This window comes from Engraulis encrasicolus, chromosome 18, assembly GCF_034702125.1.
Source record: "Engraulis encrasicolus isolate BLACKSEA-1 chromosome 18, IST_EnEncr_1.0, whole genome shotgun sequence".
NCBI classification, from domain to species: Eukaryota; Metazoa; Chordata; class Actinopteri; order Clupeiformes; family Engraulidae; genus Engraulis; species Engraulis encrasicolus.
The window spans coordinates 53,387,642-53,411,356 of NC_085874.1; the positions used below are offsets into that span (position 1 = coordinate 53,387,642).

Consider the following 23,715-nt stretch of genomic DNA (forward strand, 5'->3'; position numbering starts at 1 on the left):
AATAGCAGCACTTCAGAGAGAACAAGACTCCTCCGCTCCGCGTCGGGGTCTAAAGATTCTCTCTGTCGTGCTGCTATTCCACGGTAGCGACCTTCTCGCCGAACGTTAACCCTTACTTAATACATGCTATGCTGTGTTAATTCATGGTATTGAGTGTTAATTCATGGTATGGAGTGTTGGCTGATGACTTCAAAATTATGATGACTGTCAATTACTGTATATTGATTATTTGGGGAAATCAGTGAAAAATGTCATTTGAATTATAATTCGGAAAGCAGTGTATATTGGTGTTAATATTTGTCAATAAAAAAACGTTCTGATTACCAGCTGTGCTTTTGTCCAGTGTGTCAACAAACATACAGGAGCTTTATTCCCGACTCTTTCAAGACAACACAAACACATTTGGAAGTCTTTAAGAGAAGCCTAAATAGAGCTCTTCATGAAACATTCAGTTTAACACCACCCCATGTGTTATTCATCTTCTTCAACAGTGACTTTACATGACGGGCCTCGATTATACGATTGTCCTTTTTTTTTTAAAGAAAATTGTGGCTGTTATGCCTTTATTTGATAGCCTGATAAACCAGACTAAATGTGGATGTCTAATTTAGTCTGGCCTCGATGCATAATACATCCGAAGATTGTTGATGAGAACAACCTTCCATCAAAACCCTGCCCGCTTTGATTCAAAACACATCTTTGCGTTGTAATTGGTTTGCCAGATTCATGGCATTCTGGCTTCATTGAATCATTATGCGAGGCCAGACCCACCCGTAGACAAAACATTTTGCCGTCCAGCGGGTGGCGCTGGTTCACCAGGCTATTTATTTGAGGTAGGACAGTAAGAGAGAGACAGGAAACGAGTGGGGAGAGAGAGATGGAGAAGGATCGGCAAAGGACCACAGGCCAGAATTGAACCTGGGAAAGGCGCGGCGTCAGCAAAAACGCGAGGCCACAAGCACAGACCGAGGACAGAGACTGCATATTGGAATCCACTCCTGTGCTCCTCAGCAGCTCTCTCTCTCTCTCTCTCTCTCTCTCTCTCTCTCTCTCTCTCTCTCTCTCACACACTTTCTCTCTCTCTCTCTCTCTCTCTCTCGCTCTCTCTCTCTTTCTCTCTCTCTCTCTCTCTCTCTCTCTCTCTCTCTCTCTGTCTGTGTGTGTGAGAGACAGAGGGAGAGAGATCTGTTATCTGTTTACACTGATGTAATGCGTAGTGCGTAATGGGTAGTTTCAGTTCCCCTTCTTGAGGTAATTTAAATATTTATTGGAAAAGCAGCATTAACTTCATTCTAATCTGGACCATATAAGGACAGGCAGGAGCCGGAAGGGAACCAAGTTCACAGATGACACGGACGCAGCCACTAACTACCCATAAGTACCAAGTACACAGACGACACTGGGCAGGGACATGTGACCACCTGACAGCCCTGGCATGCCTGCTTTCGTCACCGAGGCAAAGAATCATCTTTGACATTACATTACATTGCACTTAGCTCACGCTTTCATTTATTCAAAGCGACTTACAACTATCATTTTTCAGGGTATTGGTTACAGTCCCTGGAGCAATGTGGGGTTAGGTGCCTTACTCAAGGGCACTTCAGCCATGGATGGAGATGTAGGGAGAGGTCAGGGGGGATTCGAACCTGTAAGTACACGATTATTTTTCTGCACTATCCTATCTGCACATGCGCACCACGCAAGGCTGCACGATCCGTTCTGCGCATGTGCCACACGATTCGTGGAGCATTGTCACTCTTGGGTTCGCTTGAAGCCGATCTGTAAGTGTTGTTTCGCTAAAAGCCTGAGTAACATTTGTTTTATTCGAGTAGTCGAGGCTATATGGCATTTTTCGTGGTTTATTGATACACCACGTAATGTTATAAATGTAGTATGGGGGAAATACTCGTAATGGTAGTGTAAGGAAAATACCTAATCATTTTCTTGGGCTTATTAAAGTTAAAGAGTCACAGGAGACTGACGTGGCCGTCTGTCAAAGATAGCCGAGGCCTATTGATCACATATGAGGTGTTTGTCAGCGTCTTGACAGGCTACACTTCACAATAAATTTATTATTTGTAAATTATCATTTAATCATAGACTTTCTAGGTCCTTACAGATCAGCGAAACGAAGGGCGACAATGCTCCACGAATCATGCCGTTCACAGAGCGGATAGTGCAGCCAAAGAGGTTGGAATTTATTCTCTGGTGCAGCCTTGCGTGGTGCGCATGTGCAGATAGGATAAAAATAATGGTTTACTAACAGTGGCAACCCCTAGATTGTAGTTTGTCCTCATATATTCTTATGGGTCTGCCCAGCTACGGTGTGGGGAGGGAAGGTATAGCAGGCTCATATACGGCTTTCAGGCCAACCAGAACGGAGCCCGTGCCGGTGCCCGCACCAGATACGTTTGGCACTAAAGTGCTTATCTGCCAACCGCCCGTGTTCATACCGGGCTCTGAACTTTTTCCATACGTGACTGTGTTACCCGGATGAACCTTCTGATGGCCACACTGCCGTTTCGGTTCGCGTAGAGAAACCTAGTATTTTGCGGTTCGCATTGCGAACCAACTTTCCGGTTCGCGAACCAACTAAAATCTGTGGCGTGAACACGACGGCTGGTTCGCAATTAGGTGCGGGAACGGCACCATCACGGTTCTCAGTCGGCCTGAATGCGCTAGTAGTGCTACCCAGGCTCACAAAGGGGAACCGTGATAATGAACACACACATCAGAGAGCAGCGTGGGGCAGTGACCATGAACTGCCTCCAGCCTGCAGATTTGAAGTCCAAGGGGCCCACGACCACCGTCAGCACCGCTTAGCCCAAGGAGTGTATGTAGGTCAGCACCGCCTAACCCAAGGAGTGTGGGTCAGCACCACCTAACCCAAGGAGTGTGGGTCATCACCACCTAACCCAAGGAGTGTGGGTCAGCACCGCTTAGCCCAAGGAGTGTGGGTCAGCACCGCTTAGCCCAAGGAGTGTATGTAGATCAGCACATGGAAGGTTATCAGTGCATGGAAAGTGGCAGCACTGGTGAACAGGGCTCTCCAAACCAACCGTAGAGAGGGTGACAGTGTGTAGCTAAGGGTAGCTAAGGGTAGGACAGTGCAAAAACACACATGGCACAGAGGCGCCCCTGCGCTTGTGCCTGGTGCACCACAGTGCCCGCGGGTGGCGGGGGCATGAGTGGAGAGAGATAGCTCCGTTAAGGAGCATATGGGAGGAAAGAGCCGAGCGGGGGGAAGTCTGTGCAGGAAGGGTTGCTGAAGCAGCTAGTTGGCAAACCCAGTAAGTCGTGTACTCAGGCCCTGCTCGGTTTCTTTTTCTTCACACCTAGGTGGTGATGCGGCCACGACGCGAAGCGGAGAACCTCGGTGTGTACTCAGGCCCTGCTCGGTTTCTTTTTCCTTTTGCCCTTGGGGGCTTGTGGAGCCATTTGAGAGGCGCCCCGCTCGGCCCAGGTGGTGGACTGCCACCCTCCTTCAGGCACAGCGTCCTTCGGACGATCCGGAAGAGGGGGCAGGCGAGAAGTGCTAGGAGTGGACAGTCCACTGGTGAGGAGAGGAGCAGGGGAGGAGCAGGAGAGGACAGTCCACTGGTGAGGAGAGGAGCAGGGGAGGAGCAGGAGAGGAGCAGGGGAGGAGAGGAGCAGGTGAGGACAGTTCACTGGTGAGGAGAGGAGCAGGGGAGGAGCAGGAGAGGAGCAGGGGAGGTCAGTCCACTCGTTAGGAGAGGAGCAGGAGAGGACAGTCCACTGGTGAAGAGAGGAGCAGGAGAGGAGAGGAGCAGGGGAGGAGTAGGGGAGGATAGTACACTGGTGAGGAGCAGGAGAGGAGAGGAGCAGGGGAGGTCAGTCCACTGGTGAGGGGAGGAGCAGGAGAGGACAGTTCACTGGTGAGGAGAGGAGCAGGAGAGGAGCAGGAGAGGATAGGAGCAGGGGAGGAGCAGGGGAGGAGAGGAGCAGGGGAGGACAGTACACTGGTGAGGAGAGGAGTAGGAGAGGAGCAGGAGAGGACAGTCCACTCGTTAGGAGGGGAGCAGGAGAGGAGCAGGAGAGGAGCAGGGGAGGAGAGGAGCAGGGGAGGAGCAGGGGAGGAGAGGAGCAGGGGAGGGGAGGAGCAGGAGAGGAGCAGGGGAGGAGCAGGGGAGGAGCAGGAGAGGGGAGGAGCAGGAGAGGGGAGGAGCAGGGGAGGAGCAGGGGAGGGGAGGAGAGGAGCACTGGTGAGGAGAGGAGCAGGGGAGGACAGTCTACTGGTGAGGAGAGGAGCAGGAGAGGAGCAGGGGAGGAGCAGGAGAGGAGCAGGAGAGGAGCAGGGGAGGAGCAGGAGAGGAGAGGAGCAGGAGAGGAGCAGGGGAGGGGAGGAGCAGGGGAGGAGAGGAGCAGGAGAGGAGCAGGAGAGGACAGTCCACTGGTGAGGAGAGGAGCAGGGGAGGACAGTCCACTGGTGAGGAGAGGAGCAGGAGAGGAGCAGGGGAGGAGCAGGAGAGGAGCAGGGGAGGAGCAGGAGAGGTCAGTCCACTGGTGAGGAGAGGAGCAGGAGAGGAGCAGGAGAGGAGAGGAGCAGGGGAGGAGCAGGAGAGGACAGTCCACTGAATAGTGGAGGCTGCTCTGAGCCTCTTCCTCTGAGCTTCGAACGGCTCCTGTACAGCAGAGGGAGCCGTGGGGCCGAAAAAAGGCCCCTCATCCCCACTACAGCCATGGCAGACAGGCCCCTCATCCCCACTACAGCCATGGCAGACAGGCCCCTCATCCCCACTACAGCCATGGCAGACAGGCCCCTCATCCCCACTACAGCCATGGCAGACAGGCCCCTCATCCCCACTACAGCCATGGCAGACAGGCCCCTCATCCCCACTACAGCCATGGCAGACAGGCCCCTCATCCCCACTACAGCCATGGCAGACAGGCCCCTCATCCCCACTACAGCCATGGCAGACAGGCCCCTCATCCCCACTACAGCCATGGCAGACAGGCCCCTCATCCCCACTACAGCCATGGCAGACAGGCCCCTCATCCCCCACTACAGCCATGGCAGACAGGCCCCTCATCCCCACTACAGCCATGGCAGACAGGCCCCTCATCCCCACTACAGCCATGGCAGACAGGCCCCTCATCCCCACTACAGCCATGGCAGACAGGCCCCTCATCCCCACTACAGCCATGGCAGACAGGCCCCTCATCCCCACTACAGCCATGGCAGACAGGCCCCTCATCCCCACTACAGCCATGGCAGAGAGGCCCCTCATCCCCACTACAGCCATGGCAGACAGGCTAACGGTAGGGACCCCTCATCCCCACTACAGCCATGGCAGAGAGGCCCCTCATCCCCACTACAGCCATGGCAGAGAGGCTAACGGTAGGGACCCCTCATCCCCACTACAGCCATGGCAGAGAGGCTAACGGTAGGGACCCCTCATCCCCACTACAGCCATGGCAGACAGGCTAACGGTAGGGACCCCTCATCCCCACTACAGCCATGGCAGAGAGGCTAACGGTAGGGACCCCTCATCCCCACTACAGCCATGGCAGACAGGCTAACGGTAGGGACACATTGACGCGAATTTGGCCAAGCGAAGTGAACTTAGCCATTCATTCCTATGAGCAGTGTTGTGCCAGTTCACAGCTTTTCTGAACTAGTTCAAGTTCAGTTCATAAATGTTCAAAGTGAACAGTTCAAGTTCAAAGTTCACAATTTTAATTCTGAACTAGTTCAAAGTTCAGTTCATTTTCACTTTTTTCGTGAGATATTCAAATAAATACTTTTTTCACACCACGAGCTAGAAATCATACATTCTTTGAAACTGACTAGACATTTGCTCATGACACTGCAATTGTGGGTTTCTTACCAGGTGATGAAACTTGCAGCATGCAGTACAGACAAGGTAGACCATCTCTAGCCTAGTGCAATGAAATCTACTAGCATTTAAAAAAGGCCTAATGAAGGCAAAAGTCAAATGCACAAATACATAGGCCTATATTTTGAAGGAAACTGTGTAGGCTATGTTATGTACACTTATAACACACGTGTGATACACTGTTTTTTGTTTAGAGGTTGTACATCTTCCACAATGTAGTAGTCGATAATCAGTTGATCTAGGCCTACCTGCTCCTGTGAGACCACCACAGACCTCTTGAAGGCTGCTGGCAGTGTCACTTACATTTGGGCTTTGCAGGGGTCTTTTCCACCTTTCCTCACTCGAGGGCGTGTATGTAAACACACCGGATGGATGTTTTAACTGAATGTGCAGTTTCAAATTTGAAAAAGACTTGTGAATGCCCTTACTTTTTTTTGCTGTGCAGGTGGTTTAAATGTTCATAAGGGGGATTGGTGTCTGTCTCCGTGCCATCACTACCATGAGCCAAGCAGCGCTTGTCAGTCTGTCTCTCGCTCTCGCTCCCTCTCTTTCTCCGCCGCAATTCATCACAGGCAACGTCGTGCGTAAGCAGCAATAACTAGGCCTGTGTTCTCAGCCGGGCACTACGTTGCCCGCAATGCATTGCGCACACAAATGTCCAAAGAAATTCTGACTGATGATACAAGCGGCACCAGCGAGAATACAGAAGGGGGGAACTTTCTCTCGTTGCGTTTCAAAAGAGAAAACAGATGTCACTCAGCTTTCAATGGAAATAAAATTCCAACGTTCATTTACAGTGATGTCTGCCGTTCATGACACATAATGTGAACTAATTCACGTTCAAGTTCTTTATTTAAAAATGCGTTGCGTTCAGTTCAACGTTCACGAAAAAATGAGCGTGTTCAATGAACACGTTCACGCACAACACTGCCTATGAGAGAGGCGAAGGCAAGCGAAAGCAAGTGAACAGGAGCGAAGCGAAGCGAAATCATTAAACAAAGTTTAATATTATGCAAATGAGGAACGAATTCGCCTGCGGCGGCCCAATCAAATCAACAACATAACTGTCCCATTCCAATTGATTCGCCCCAACAACCTGATGACGGTGAATTTCGCCTCTCTTCGCCTCTCTCTCTTCGCCTCTCTTGCTGCGCCTCCTATGTGTCCCTACCGTGAGCCCAAGGCCCCTCATCCCCACAACAGCCAGAGGGCACGGCCCGTAGACTGGGCTGAGCAGTGCAAGGCCCGGAGAACCGGACTGTTACAGTGCAGATCTCAGTCCAGATTTCGTCGAAAGGCTTGCCATAGCGCAAGTTACCCAATAATGATCCACACCTGATATAGGGTGCTGGTGTCTAAATGTTTGTTGCCTAATAATTCCACATTACAAAACAGGGGAACTGACCCAGCCCACACAAGATCTCAAGTCGATAGCCCGTAATCAGACATGCACACATGCTACAAAGCCTGTGATGACTCACATAGCGAAGAAGCCCAACAGGAAACTGACCGTCATAAATACACAGTGTCTTGTCCATCTCATAGTGTCTGCTGATGGTGAAGCTGCTCTGGTCAACACTGGAGATGTTGCTGCTGCTGATGACTCTACTGCTGCTGGCTCCACTACACGGTGAGACTTTAACTCTTTTTATTGCAGAGTCTTTATTATACGGCAGTTCAAACACATGGGCTGATATTTACAGATCCTGTGGCCTACTGTGTGTGAATATTCACATAATATTTAGATGTGTTCACATCTCTCCATACTAAAAGATTAAAAACATAAAAGATTTAAAAAGCCTATCAATGAGCTACTGGTCATCAGTACACTACACAGACTAAACAGTGAGTGCTTCTGTGTCATGTACAGGATATGTAGACCTGGACTGGTCATTTGGCTTACAGGGCATTTCCCTACGGGCTGGAAGTCCTCAGGGTTCGATGCTGTTGTGTTTTGTGTGTGTGTGTGTGTGTGCGCGCGTGTGTGTTTGTGTGTGTGTTTGTGTTTGTTGTGTGTGTGTGTTTGTCTGTGTGTGTGTGTGTGTGTGTGTGTGTGTGTTTGTCTGTGTGTGTGTGTGTGTGTGTGCGTGTGTTTTTGTCAGTGTATGTACTATGTTTATGTCTCTGTGTGTGTGTATGCTTTTGTGTGTGTGTGAGTTAGTGGTGTGGATCGGCACTGCCCTCACGATCCGATTCGATCACGATTCGGGAGGTAGTAGATCCGATTCGATTCGATTCTATTAGATCCAATCCGATTCGATTCAATTCTACAATGCATTGCAATGCATTACATTTCTACTGAACGCAAAGCAAATGCTCAGCCATGATGAGGAAATACAAGTAGTCAGATACTGAGCAACAATTTATTGGCTGTTTTCTGTATCAGTCTGTGAACCGTTATTTTTTTCCAAACGTTCCGTTCCGAACAGAAACGGAATTATAACGTTTCCGGTTATGCGTTCCACCAATAAATTGACGTTCCCGAACCGGTTAGAACAGAAAAATACTGTTCCCGGAACGGTTAATTTCGTTCCTGTCAGCTGATTTCTCCCATAGGCCTAACTGACGTTAATTAACCAAGAAAGACGGAAGTGCAAAGGAGTCAGCCTACATTCCAAACTGTTTATTCAAGCAGATGAAAAGAATATCCTCCAGAATTTTGTCATTTAGGGACGACCTAAGCGGAGAAGCAGAGAATAAACCTCAATGATGAAAATGCACGCTCCACGCTGACTTGGGTCACGGGCGCTATGATGGACATTGTGAGTTTGTGCATATTTAAAGCGGCCATGGATGCCCAATAACGTCTAACATTCTTGGTGCGCTTTACATGCGCTTCTCTGCAATGGAAACTTTGCCCTTTTGTACAGTGGTTTCTCTTATTTAAGATGTGGAGTGGAGACGTTGTAGTCCACAGCTCTCTCTCCATTCAGTCAGAGAATGTCTGATGTCACACAGGACGTGAACCTCAGCCGTCATGGTAACGTGCGCAGGAAAATAATTACCTTTTTTTAATTAGTTTGAGGAACGGTATTAACCGGTATTAACCGGTTACCATTATTTTAAAATAAGTGTTCCTGTTCCAGAACATAAAAAGTAATAACGTTTCCGGTTTCGTTTCTGTTCCCTGTAAAATACAAAAAGTTCCCGGTTTTCGTTTTCGTTCCTTGAACCGGTTCAAAGCCCTGGTCTGTATCAGTCTTGCAATGTTTTGAAGTGTTTTTATTAGTGGTTGGCCGTTATCGGCGTTAACGTGCTGCGATAATGTGAGCCTCTTGTCGCGCAATAAAGAAAATATCGCACGTTAATCTATTCTCAAAATATAGGTTTGGAGTTTGGGTATGCACGTCACCATAGCGTTTAATTGACAGACGCTTTCAGACTGCGCTCCAGTCACTTCTCCTCTCTCCACCTGTTGTTTCAGCAGACCTACTAAATATGAAGTGTTTGCATGCTGAAAACATTAATCCCTCTGCCGTGGTAGTTGTTGTTTGAGTGCTTTTTCATAAGTGGTAGACTAAAGAGACGTTATTGTTTGAGGTGAAGCATAGAGAGACATTATTGTGTGTGAGTAGCTACCAGCCCGACATAGCCTATACTTCCTCATGCATTGCATAGAATACATAAACAACTTCCAGAAATCTTGCCTGTGCTATAATTGCAAAACATTCCGTGTGATAGTCCTATGCATTTTGAAGATTGTCAAACTGAAACTGTCAATATCTACTCTCGCTGAATGTTTGTGTTGCAATCGCGCACATTTGCGATTCAGTGAGATATTCTCATGTCCAACGGTAATAAAGCTCGCGGTTGTCGCGCTTGACTTTTTTTTTGCAAACTGAATTCATGTCGAGTTGTAACTCATCTGGCATTCTAACTCTGAGAACAACTGTCAAATCGCCGTGTGCCAGTGCTGTAGGTTCTAGGTTCTAGATGAGGGCAGAGCTGTAGCTCTATGGCTCTAGATGAGGGCTGCTGTGCCAACTACGCGCAGAGCTCCTCCCTCTCTTAAAGGAGCCGCTGCTCCTTTTAACAGTCAGTGGCAGATTCTCTCTCTCTCTCTCTCTCTCTCTCTCTCTCTCTCTCTCTCTCTCTCTCTCTCTCTCTCTCTCTCTCTCTGCCCATTAGAAATGCTGCATTGTTGAGGTAATTTTGTTTAAAATTAAATGTTTGATAGATTTATCTGTATTTGCCTCTACAACTTATAGCGCTGTTCATTTTGAAATTTCAGTATCTTATAACTGTAAATGCTTCCTAACATATTGGACACACTTTACACATATTGCTGTAATTTTTTCATCACCAAGTATCAACATGACCATTTTTTGAAGATGAGATGCATTTTGGGAAAAAAAGATGAGCTCTGGTCTAATGCGCCATCTGTCTTAAGAAACCCCAAGGTTTTTTTCGGCATTATTTCGCTATCGTGCCTATTCTGAATGAGCCATTTTGATATAGATTAATCTAGATTAATCTAGATTAATTTCATAATTACAGTGAGATTAATCTAGATTAAAAAAATTAATCTATGCCCACCCCTAGTTTTTATTTAATTTAACATTCATTTGCTCCCGAAATATCCATGGAAGTAATTGAAACTTAAAAAAATTGCCGGATTGATTCTGGAACTTGCCGGATCTGGATCTGGATCGTCCATGCCCCGGATCGATTCGGATCGCCGAATCGATCATTGTTGACACCACTAGTGTGTGTGTGTATGTGCGTGTGTGAGTGTGTGTGTGTGTGTGTGTGTCAGTGTATGTACTATGTTTATGTCTCTGTGTCTGTGCATGCTTGTGTGTGTGTGTGTGCGTGTGTGTGTGTGTCAGTGTATGTACTATGTTTATGTCTCTGTGTCTGTGCATGCTTGTGTGTGTGTGTGTGTGTGTGTGTGTGTGTGTGTGTGTGTGTGTGTGTGTGTGTGACAGAGGGAGAGAGAGAGAGACAGAAAGACAGAGAACACTTTCACACGTGAACCCCGGACAATTAGTGCCTTCTTGGCAGCCTCTAGAGCTGGTGTGTGAATGTGGGAAAGTGTATTTGAAAGCTCTTTGAGTCAACTGTATAGCTGTGATATTGTGTTATATCAATAGCCTCGCGCGCCATCCTACGTACTTCTGCCAAGAGACTTGGCTCCGCACTACATCTGGTAGGCCTACCTGTCTTCTGTTGACCGGTAGGATTTGCGCCGGTGTTCTGACAAACGGTCCTACATTGTAATTTTATCCCACGGTAGGATGTTCTGTCAGACATGTCTGTTAAACGGTCCTACATCACCATAGATAGACGTCAGACTTTTTATATTTTTTGAAACTCAACATCGATTCCTGTCCAGGGACTACAGATGAAAATAGCCTTGTGGCGATAATTTTAATTCTAATTTTAGACCTAGAGCTTCTTTATAATATCAAACAAGGTGAGAAACTAACACCTCTAAAACACACACACACACACACACACACACACACACACACACACACACACACACACACACACACACACACACACACACACACACACACACACACACACACACACACACACACACGCACACACACACACAAACTGAATTCATTTTCATAGGCTATATTGAACGCAAAAGAATGAGAATGAGGCAACACATATGGAAATCAATTAAAGCCATTTCTGCATGTATTGCTTAAAACAGGAAACAAGAAGTTTCACCTTTTGTTAAATTTCATCTTTCGCTCCAAAAATTCGAATGAACGGAAAAGTTCACGGACCTCTTACAGGCACTTACACTTACAGGCTGATTTGTCCATCAACAGATCTTGTGTGTGGATTTTGAAATGACATAAGCTGTCATTAACAACATGATCAATGGCTTATGAAATGACATTAAGCTTTTTAAATAATTATTACTCTAACTGAGCAGCTGTTGTTTGTCATGTTGTCAGGTGTGCGTGCATACCGCCATGTAGTGTTCTCCAGGGCAGGAGAAGCTGCCGTTCTCCCCTGTGCTGACGTCATGAGTGGGGACCCACTCTGCTCCTCTACTACATGGAGATACTCTAATGGCAGAGGCTCAGAGGTAGAGGTGGTCAGCAAGGGAAAGGTCCAACAATCTGGGAGATCAGAGAGGCTGCGTCTCCTGCCCAACTGTTCCCTCCACATCAGTGACGTCTCCCCTGAGGATGCTGGACTCTACCGGTGTCGGCAGTATAATGGGCCAGATCTTACTACTCAGACCGATGTTCTACTCCAGGTTCTTCATAGTAAGGCTTTGTGTCAAACTTGGACATCTATTTTAACTTGTACACATCCTCATTTATTAGGCTACTCCACCTTCTTACTGTGATGTTAATGTTCTTCCCTCTCTTCTCTCTCTCCTCCTTCCACCACCCAGTCTTCCTCTTCCTTTCTCTTTCTCTCTGTCCCCTCTTTCCCTCTCTTTCCCTCTCTTTCTCTCTCTTGAATGTCAGTGTGCACTGTGTACATTTAAGATCAATCCCACTCTGAGATTGTTTAATTATTTTCCTTCATGTAACAACAACAACAACAACAACAACAATAATAATAATAATCATAATAATAATAATGATGATAATAATAATGATAATAATAATAGATCGTTTCATATACAGTAGCACTTTTCTTGGTACTCAAAGCCGCTTTATTAGAGCCGCTTTCATTATTGTCCTCTATTATTTCCAAGCTTTGCCAGGTGAAGATCCCTCAGGAGGACTTGAGGTCGTGTCTTGCATCGCGTCCACCTATAGTGGGAGGTGTAGGGGTGGTTGGTATAATCGGGATGTTAATGTGAGGTGGGTGGATGAGAGTGGAGCTGAGCAGCTGAACTCAGACCATGTGAAGATCAACAGAAAGTCCAAGTGTGAGGTCCAGCTGGCTGTCAACACCACGGTCCTGATGAGTCCAGCTCACACACACACATGGACGTGCCAACTCACTTATGGAGGAGGAGGAGGAGAGGTTAAGGCCTCTATCCCCTATACAGTCCACACACCAGGTCAGTTCATGTTGGTGTGTGTGTGTGTGTGTGTGTGTGTGTGTGTGTGTGTGTGTGTGTGTGTGTGTGTGTGTGTGTGTGTGTGTGTGTGTGTGTGTGTGTGTGTGTGTGTGTGTGTGTGTGTGTGTGTGTGTGTCTTTAACAGCTAGACCAACATCACCTCCTTCCTCAGCAGTGACCTGGGTATCTGGTGTGTGTGTGTGTGTGTGTGTGTGTGTGTGTGTGTGTGTGTGTGTGTGTGTGTGTGTGTGTGTGTGTGTGTGTGTGTGTGTGTGTCTTTAACAGCAACACCAACATCACCTCCTCCTCCATCCTCCTCTTCCTCAGCAGTGACCTGGGTATCTGGTGGTTCTGATTCCTCTGATTCTGGTCTGGGTGAGTGTCAAATTATACCAGCAGTGCCAGACCTTATGATGACCATGTAGCATTTTGTTGTGTTTGTGTGCACGGTGCAGTGAGACTGTTGTAGTAATAATTTTAATATCGGCAGACAAGCAACTCAGATGGTAAGCACTGCAGATTTTATTGTTAACGGCCGGAGAAGTTACTGCGTGGAGACAGGAAGTATTCCACCCAGCAAGTTCTGAAGTGGATACAAAAGGCAACCCTATTTAACCATTTCCCTCCCCCACAGTCCATGTCGTCAGCTTCTTCTGTGCACGTGGGGTCCCGCATGGCCAGATGCCCACTGTCCATTGTCTTGTTGTCCAGCGTATGCAATTTCATATTTCGTTGATCAGTAGCCACACCAAGTAGATGAACGTGTCCCATTACAGAAAAGCTTACACACAAGACTATGTCATATGGGGACTTCCCCGAATTCAAATAATAAGAATAAAATGATTATATACTATAGGAATAGTAGAAGATAAAGAACAACTAATATGAAATTAAACATTTCTCTACACTGTCTCATATGCAATGATTTCCTCTCTGATCACACCCAACTCAGGTACAAGTGTGTGTGTGTGTGTGTGTGTGTGTGTGTGTGTGTGTGTGTGTGTGTGTGTGTGTGTGTGTGTGTGTACAAATGTGTGTGTGTGTGTGTGTGTGTGTGTGTGTGTGTGTGTGTGTGTGTGTGTGTGTGTGTGTGTGTGTGTGTGTGTGTGCGTGCGTGCGTGTGTGTGTGTGTGTTTAACAGCTAGACCAACATCACCTCCTCCTCCATCCTCCTCTTCCTCAGCAGTGACCTGGGTATCTGGTGGTTCTGATTCCTCTGATTCTGGTCTGGGTGAGTGTCAAATTATACCAGCAGTGCCAGACCTTATGATGACCATGTAGCATTTTGTTGTGTTTGTGTGCACGGTGCAGTGAGACTGTTGTAGTAATACAGTTTTTTTCAATTGCTAACAAGCGCTTGACAATACTTTGGATACTTTTTCTAAACTCTTAACATAAACTACCACCTACCAAACACAATTGGCCAAACAGTTAATTTCCTTCTCAAAAGCACACACTGTTAAATATACACAAAGTACTCATTTCAAAATAGACACGTCGTTTTTCTGTACACACTCACTTTAACAAAACACTAGAAATATGGCTCAAAATGAAATACGTCTGTCAAAAAATACCACTTGTTGTCATTTCACAAGGTACATTGAGTCAATCAAATTACACAAGCCTTCAAAACACTGGCTATTGTCAACATTACAGAAGTTGCATAGACTTTTATGTTTCAGTTTTACAAGTAACCTATTGCATGCATTCAAATCATGCAATTCACAATTTTCATTAAATTTCCAACGGCAACAGGACAGTGACCATGGGCCTCATTTATAAAACTTTGCGGAAGAAATGCGCCAAAAGATGGCGCACGCACGAAACTCAGGATGTGCGTGCGCAAGAAAATATTCAGATTTATAAAGCATGGCGCACGCACATTCCACGTCGATTTCCCTTTATAAATCCCAACTGACTCTGAAGTTGCGGCAAATGTGCGCACCTGTGGACACACCCATAATTATCTATGAATATTCAGTGAAACGCCCAAAATGAATATTTATATCTGTGGACGGCGTGCGGAAAGTAGACGAGATAGCCTATTTACCACATGTGGAGCAAACAGTTTTATTAGATAGGCCTAGAGAACGTTGGGCAAAGTGGAGCGGTTAAGTTTGGGAAGTCGTAGGCTACAAAAATAAAACATTGAACTGCAGCATGTGGATGGTTATGTTGACAAAAATCACGCTATACCAGAAGTAAAAAAATAAATAAAATAAGGATGGCATGGACATGAACCTGCCAAGTCATGGACATGTAGGTTAGTATTAATTGAGTTGTGAACAAAGGGAAAAATAGCTGCGTCAAGGAAACATCTCACATGGCATGTCCCCATGTGAAATTCACCGGTAGAAAATCTATTTGCTGTCTCATCGCACCCCATATGCACCGGGTTTAAACTTTTTTCAACAATTGCCGTTGGTCACTGCGCGCAGCTGTCTGCTTTCAGTTCAAAGCGACGCCCCAACTGTCGATCGACATATCCACAGACAGCATGACATATGGGCATTTTCTAGTCTGTATTTATTAAATGTGTGTATTATAAACGTACATTGTCAGTGTATAAGGCCAGCTGTCAAATGCACACCTCTGCTTTGATGACGAATAACTGCATGGAAAAGAAATGACATGCAACAAGAGAAACGAAGCTGTCCATTAGTATGGCACTTGCGCTTGCCTACATGGCTGAGAAAATCAACCATTACAGATGCACTTGGGACTCGAGCAGAGGATTCTGCAACTGGCTTAAATGTTGACGTAATTCCTTGCAGACTCGGAACACTTTATAGCCTACCGATACGATTATAGCCCGATACTGGAAAGGTCCGTGGTTATTGTTAATAAAATGTAGGGTATTTCCAAATGTAACGCAGGCCTATCTTAAACGTACAATTTCAAGCGTCTATTACATGCATGTGGCTATGGATAGGCCAGGTAGGCCTACTTATTATTTTCCACCATTACCAAACAACAAACAACCGCGTTTTCGTTGTGAACTGGATTAACTAATGTTAAAGTGGCTATCGTGACACGTGACCTTTGATTTTTTTCTTCAACCAATTTCGGGTCGTTCTTCCAGCTACCTCCCGAGGTCGCGCTTTCCGCGTTTGGTCTTTTGTTTAGTGCCTACGCATGGGTCAAACTTTGCGTGGAGCTGCGCATGTTTACCGCCAAGTTCTTTTTCTATAAATACCAAACCTTGCGGTGAACTTGGCGTGCGCAGTCTTTTGTGCGTACGCACCCGTTATAAATGAGGCCCCATGTCTTGTAGACATTCCATGATTCCAGAAAGGAGCATTGTTTTACGCATGTTGACTACAGGAGATACAGTAGAAATACTGTTTATAGTATGATAGAGCATTAAACAAATCCAATATTACTTATAGAAAGTGAACAAAATATCATGAAACAAATACACATACCGTAAAGCACAAACAAGACGGTTGCCTAGGGCACCAAATGTCTTGGGTGGATAAAGCCTGAAAGTCCCACAGAATTAGAATGTCACACAGAATACATAAAACATTACAGTAAACGTTACACTGACAATGCTGTCAATGGTATTCATGGCCACTCAGTATATGCAGGTTCTACAGTAGATCTTACCCCAGATTGAAGACACTATGTTTACAGATGCAAATTTTGAAAATCCACAAAAGGAATGGGGTGCTTTCCAAGAGAAAATGGACTAGAACTGGCCGTGAAATTATTGAATCTATAATACCTTTTCATGTAGCCTATTTCCAAATAATGACTTCATGGAGGGCATTGACTTCAGCCTTTTACTGTATTTAGCGTAGGCCTAATTTATACCAATTTATCAATTCGGCAGATGTGTTTACAGAGTTATATATACAATTTCTAAACATGATTTGGTAATTTTACATGAACGTGAATTACATGAGATTTGAATAGGCCTATAGATATTCTTTTCATAAACAAACAGTTCTTTCCAACTGTTACACAAGCATTTTCATTCTGTGATTGTGAGACAACTTTTTACTGTAAAAACTGTTGTCAAAAACTGTCAACAGAACCGAACAGCTAAAATTGGAGGGTTTTCTTCTACTTTCATCAATAATCTGTTTACTGTACTCTTGCTAATGTCATGCAAAGGCATTTTTACTGAAATAAGGATTTGGATGTTGTATTTCCAGTTTTGACACACTGTGTGAAAGCATTTGAAAATAAGCCATAAAAGATACATTGTTTTGTTGCTGTGGTTATCCTGTGTGTAAAGGAAATGTTAGCATTTTAGAAATGCATTCATTGACTGCTAATTGTGTGAAAAAGGCATATAATGTGTCAACTGCATGGCCATGGAAAGCCCTTGATGTGTTAACTGTGTTATGAGTTTTGCAAATGTCGCTGAGGATTGGACAAAAGCGTGTTAGCAATTGAAAAAAACTGTAATTTTAATATCGGCAGACAAGCAACTCAGATGGTAAGCACTGCAGATTTTATTGTTAACGGCCGGAGAAGTTACTGCGTGGAGACAGGAAGTATTCCACCCAGCAAGTTCTGAAGTGGATACAAAAGGCAACCCTATTTAACCATTTCCCTCCCCCACAGTCCATGTCGTCAGCTTCTTCTGTGCACGTGGGGTCCCGCATGGCCAGATGCCCACTGTCCATTGTCTTGTTGTCCAGCGTATGCAATTTCATATTTCGTTGATCAGCAGCCTTGTGATCACACCAAGTAGATGAACGTGTTTCCAATAATATTGAGTGTCCCGTGACCCATTACAAAAAGCTTACACACAAGACTATGTAAAATGAGAATATGATACAGGAATAGTAGAAGATTAAGAAAACTAAGATGAAATTAAACATTTCTCTACACTGTCTCATATGCAATGATTTCCTCTCTGATCACACCCAACTCAGGTACAAGTGTGTGTGTGTGCGCGTGTTTGTGTGTGCATGTGTGTGTAGCTAATGGAGAAAGTGACATACACGTATATATAAATACCTGCTGTGTGTGTGTGTGTGTGTGTGTGTGTGTGTGTGTGTGTGTGTGTGTGTGTGTGTGTGTGTGTGTGTGTGTGTGTGTGTGTGTGTGTGTGTGTGTGTGTGTCTTTAACAGCAAGACCAACATCACCTCCTCCTCCATCCTCCTCTTCCTCAGCAGTGACCTGGGTATCTGGTGTGTGTGTGTGTGTGTGTGTGTGTGTGTGTGTGTGTGTGTGTGTGTGTGTGTGTGTGTGTGTATATGTGTGTGTGTGTGTTTATCTAATGTGACGTGACAATGTGACATATAGACCTGGTGTGCGTGTGTGTGTGTGTGTGTGTGTGTCTTTAGTAGAGTAGAGTAGAGTAGAGTAGAGAAACTTTATTGATCCCCAGGGGGAAATTCAGGTGTCAAGTAGCTACATAAAAACAAACACAGACACAGACACACAGACACAAACACACACACACACACATGCCAAGAGGTTCCAGATCTGGGCCAGCTCTGGCATCTCAGGCAGTCCAATCCCCAATAATGATGTCCTTCTTAGTGTCCTTCTGTATACTGTTAAACAGTTGAATGGCCCAAGGGACAAAGGACCTCCTTAGCCTATCTGTCCTGCAGGTGAAAGCACGGAGTCTGTGGCTGAACAGACTCAGTTGGTTAGTGAAGGTGGCGTTAAGGGGGTGATGCTGATTGTCCATAATAGAGTCCAGTCTGCTCAGTGCTCTGCTCTCAGTTATTGAGGTGAGTGTCTCCAGCTCCATGCCCACCACTGACCCCGCCTTCCTCACCAGTCTGTCAAGGCGTCCAGCATCTCTCCTCCTAATGCTTCCACCCCAGCAAGTCACAGCGTAGAAGAGCACACTGGCCATGACAGACTGGTAGAACATAAGCAGAAGTTGGCTGCAGACATTGAAGGACCTCAGCCTTCTGAGGAAATAGAGCCTGCTTTGGCCTTTCCTGTAAAGTGCATCGGAAGTTGTGGACCAGTCCAGCTTATTGTCAAGGTGCACTCCTAAGTACTTGTAAGTACAGACAGTCTCCACATTATCTCCCCCAATAGAAACAGGCACCAAGGGCGGGGTGGAGCGCCTGAAATCGATCACCATTTCCTTGGTTTTGGTGGTGTTCAGGTGCAGCTGATTGTTTTGGCACCATCCTACAAAGTCATCCACATTAACAGCAAGACCAACATCACCTCTTCCTCCATCCTCCTCTTCCTCAGCAGTGATCTGGGTATCTGGTGGTTCTGATTCCTCTGATTCTGGTCTGGGTGAGTGTCGAATTATACCAGCAGTGCCAGACCTTATGAAGACCATGTAGCATTTTGTTGTGTTGTGTGCACGGTGCAGTGAGACTGTCTCATATGCAATGAATTCCTCTCTGCTCACACCCAACTCAGGTACAAGCCAAACTAGTTCTTTCCGTAATCGAGGTGTTGAAATGGGAAAAGCTCCCAAAAAGTCGCTCTGCCTAGGCTGACAGCAGGGAGACTTTATTGTTTTCTTCATGGACCACAAGCCACAAGCAACAGGAGAGGGGAGTTGGAACTAGTTTGACCAAAGAAGTTCTAAGTTCTATTCTACGCCTTTTCACCATCTCTGGTTTGATTTCAACCCTCCTCTTCCTGGTTCAGGTGTTGCTGCGGTGACCGTCCTCCTATTGGCTCCTCTGATTGTCTTGGTGATAATCGTCATGACAACACTGCTGTTGCTAAAGAGAAGAAGGCGTAAGTAGCTACCGTAAATTTCCAAATAATAGCCCGGGCTATTATTTGTCTGAATCGCGTGAGAGACCAGGCGAATATTTGAGACAGGCGGCTATTTGGGACAGGCGATTAATTCCTTCTTCCCAAAAAATATTTCCCTAAACTGGGAAAATATGGTACTCAATTGCTTTAAGCAATAGTAGGCCTAGGCTATGTTATTTTTAAATGTAAGACTAACAGTTAACACAGCAGGTGTTGTTGACATGCGCGATTTTGAAGACTCGAAGAACATTAGGCTATCGGGGAGGATTGAGGATAAATCTTACACCTTTCCTTATTAATGGAAAATTAATTCCATGCTTTAGAAAGTATTCAAGAACCTAAACAATATGTAATTGCTGCACAGTTCACGGGTTAGGCTATTTATTCAGCGAGATTGTGGATATTGACGACCGCGGATAGCTCCCACCTTTGAGCTTCTCATCTGGCTGTCACGCATCAACTGGAGGAGAGCGCGCAGTTCAAGACAAGCGGCATGACTGCAATTGTCAATAGGCCTACAGTAGTCTAAACAACTGTTAAATGTTCAGCGGTGTCTGTAGTCAAATTATCACAGCGGTGGTAGATGATTTTTATGAAGACCTGGAGGTCTAGTCTATCCTACTTTGCAGCAGACAAAAACTAACAGACAAAATTGCTGAGTAGTGCCTACGAATGATTCTCCTGCCAGGATAGCGTTGGACTAACCAGAATAACCAATTTACATGTTGAATGTTGAGAGGAGGCATTTTGAAAAGTCGAAGACCTATTCACGAGGATATCATAGCTACCTTTCCTTGTCAATGTCCCATGCATTACAAAATATTCAAAAACCTCATCTGCGATAGGCTAAACACGATTTATCTAACACGCTTGAGGATAATATTGCCACCTTTCCCCTCTCCTGCGGTAGCCAGTTGCCTTCTCAGAAGAAGCAATCTGAATCGGAAAGAGTGCGCACTGTTCAAGACCCGCGGCAAGACTGCAATGGTCATCATGGTCCGTGGTGTCAGCATTCAGCCAAAACGGTGATAGGCCCTTTATATATATATATATATAAATATACCTTATTCGCAGCAGCCAAAATCAGTCAGACAATAAGTCCTTAACGAGTACGTGCAGGCAAGCGAATGCTCCTTCTACCAGGGTAAAGTTTGCAATTGGAGAGGGGTGATTGAAGGGGTAAATTAAGTCCGAAATCAAATGATCAAAATAGGGTCGATTTATTTACAAAACCCTACATGAGAGAAAGAAAATGTGTAGGAGGTCAACAGAAAATAACCATAAACTGAGGACTAATAGGCAACGTCAAAGTAAAATAGCCTACAAACACGAAATCCAACAAAGCTTTTTTTTAATGCGGCAACATAACAGCAGGTTTTACGCACACATTTCGAAGCGGTTAATCACAGATGCCGCTCTCTTCCTTGCTCTCCCAAACCCCAACGTACACAGCTATTGGCCAGCTATTACTCAATTACCATTTCATTTGTCCATGCAAAGACCTTTATGCGGCGGTTAACTAAAAGTAGCCTCGGCCGAATTAAGGTAGGCTACAGCCTAACACTAAACGGTTTCCATCTGCACACAGATGCCAAAAAATGTAAAGCTACCAAATGAAAATAAAAAGCATTTAAATTAACATCCCACTAAACAATCTCTTCCCCAAAGTCAAAGTTGCAAAGGTGTGCGCTTCCGCCTCGCAGATTGATGCTTTATTAAAGTGTATTGATCAGTGCAGTGCGTGCAGGTGTGTGCGAGTGCGTGCTCCGCCATTCACACTGAAGAAAGTTCACTTCAACATGTCAACAATATCCCATATGTCCATATGCACAAAACATTAAAAGCATTGTGAGAGAACATGTTTGCCAGTTTAGTGCGAAGGGAGGAGAATCCGAGAGAGGCTACATGACGTTACATTTCATTTCGTTGGATGCTTGTCTCAAATGTCATTTTCTCTCATCACATGCCTTGGCTACTCGTTTTTAATGTGGATTTTACCTAGCCTAGAAATCTAGACGCCCCTAGCGACCGCAAATTGAATTTGCTCCCGGGGGCAGTCTAGCGGACCCCGGTCGTTTTGCGAGGCTGAAAGTTATCCGATGACAGGGCCAATCAAATCGCGAGGGGGGCCGGGCTACCTAGTAAACAGGAAACTTTCTAAGAAGAAGCATGGTGTCCGTCCGTGCTACGTACAGCACGAAAGTGTTTACTTCATTTAAAAAGCCTGGATGATAATACATTTCGTGGCTGACATGGATTGATGTAATAATACACCATGAACTTATCGGACACAAATAGATCTCAACACATTACCATTTGATCATTCGATGTTTTAAACTGCTCGGTAAGCTAAGTTGAGCATTTTACAGAACCAGATAGCCACACGCTATTATCAGACCACTACTGTAGGTGTAGAATGAAATTGCGGCCCCAATTTCTAATAAGACACATGCCATTAAAAACGAGACATTTGGGAGCTTTGAAAGTCTTTGAGTAGCTTACTAAATAGATGGGATCGATAGTCTGGCTAGTGGGAGCGAGCTGACCGGGGAGCGTCCTGCGTTGGGAGCGACAATCAGGGAAAGTTATGGGTATACAGCTAGCTAGCTAACACCGACCATGCCATGTTGACAACAATCATAAATATAACCATTTAACAAGCCCCAAATTGCTCGACATTTCGCTGATTGATCAAAGAGGGCCATGTGGTTGAAAACGAGGCATTTTTGAACTGTATAAGTGAAAACACGATTTATTAGGAAACTTGTTTGTGGCTGTGGTCATCACACGCTTTCACTGCTACAACGGCTGGAAGTTGCCGCTTCACCTACAAAGAGGCCCTCGCTAGTGGCTAGCTAACCTGTCGTCAATAACAGAGCTAGGTATCCAGCCTTGTATTATATGCCTGCCCCAAATTCTAATAAGATCCATGTCATTAAAAACGAGACATTTGGGAGCTTTGAAAGTCTGTAAGTCGCTTACTAAATAGATGGGAATGACACCTAGTCTACCGAGCTAGCGGCTAGCCATGTATTAGTTATGGGTATACAGCTAGCTAGCTAACACCGAATATGCCATGTTGACAATAATCATAAATATAACCATTTAACAAGCCCCACATTGCTCGACATTTCGCTGATTGATCAAGGAGGGCCATGTGGTTGAAAACGATGCATTTTTGAACTGTATAAGTGAAAACACGATTTATTAGGAAACTTGTTTGTGGCTGTGGTCATCACACGAATTCACTGCTACGACGGCTCGAAGTTGCCGCTGCACCTACAAAGGGGCGTGTCGCGTGTACGTTGTGAAAGACAGCTGTGACGTTACACAGAAGTGTGTGGGGATTGGTTGTTCCACCATCCTATTGCGTGACGTTGAGTGCTGAAGCAACCGTTTATCCCGCCCACACTGCCGCCCAGCCCTCCTAGACCCTGGTACAGCTTTTTGCTGTACGGGTCTGGCTGCGCTAGGCTAGATTTTACCCACATTAACCAGTATTACAGCGTTAAACCACAGGCTGCCCTGAAACACCGCTGCTTCCCCGAGTTTTACATTGCAAAATGTCCGACATTTCCTTCACTGACGCAGCGGTTGATGGTCAAAGACGCGGCACATCCTAAACACGAAACAAAACTATATAAGGGGGGAAACATGCAGCGCCGGTGGCCAAGCCTTCTTCCTTAACACACATTACACATTACATACATTTAATGATTATTTAGACCGGGCTTTTATTTGGAACCGGCCATTATCTGTCAAATATCCTCGTGCACCCGGCCCTTAAAAGGAACCCGGCCGCTAATTGGAACTCGGCTATTATATGGAACTTTACGGTCATAGAGTTTGTCTTAGTTGCTAACACACTGGCGTAATGTCCTCCATTTGCACCTGTTAACCCCTTTATTCAGACCCCAAGTTCCAACCATATTGTCACCAAAAACAGTAATGAGTGACCATGTCTTCAGCTGTTACTTAAGACTCTCTCTGTAATGTAATGGCAATTTTGTTATGATCTAGTAAAGTTTGCAGCAAACAGTGATCGCTAGTGATCCTGTCTGCATAACAGGGTTAATATCATGTTTTTGTAAGTCACTCAGGGTAAAAGAATCTGTTGAATGTAATAGTGTAAAAAGTATTTTGTGATGTTTATCAAAAGCTTT

At 45.5% G+C, this 23,715-nt stretch overlaps 1 protein-coding gene across 1 annotated transcript in view; it reads right to left on the bottom strand.

The window, feature by feature from the left end:
• Positions 1-12,554: 12,554 nt before the first annotated feature.
• Positions 12,555-23,715, bottom strand: part of LOC134468310 (uncharacterized) — a 15,425-nt gene continuing 4,264 nt past the window's right edge. The window contains exon 4 of the mRNA XM_063222251.1: positions 12,555-12,592. Within this exon, the coding sequence (XP_063078321.1) occupies positions 12,555-12,592 (38 nt within the window). The remainder of the gene's footprint in view (positions 12,593-23,715) is intronic.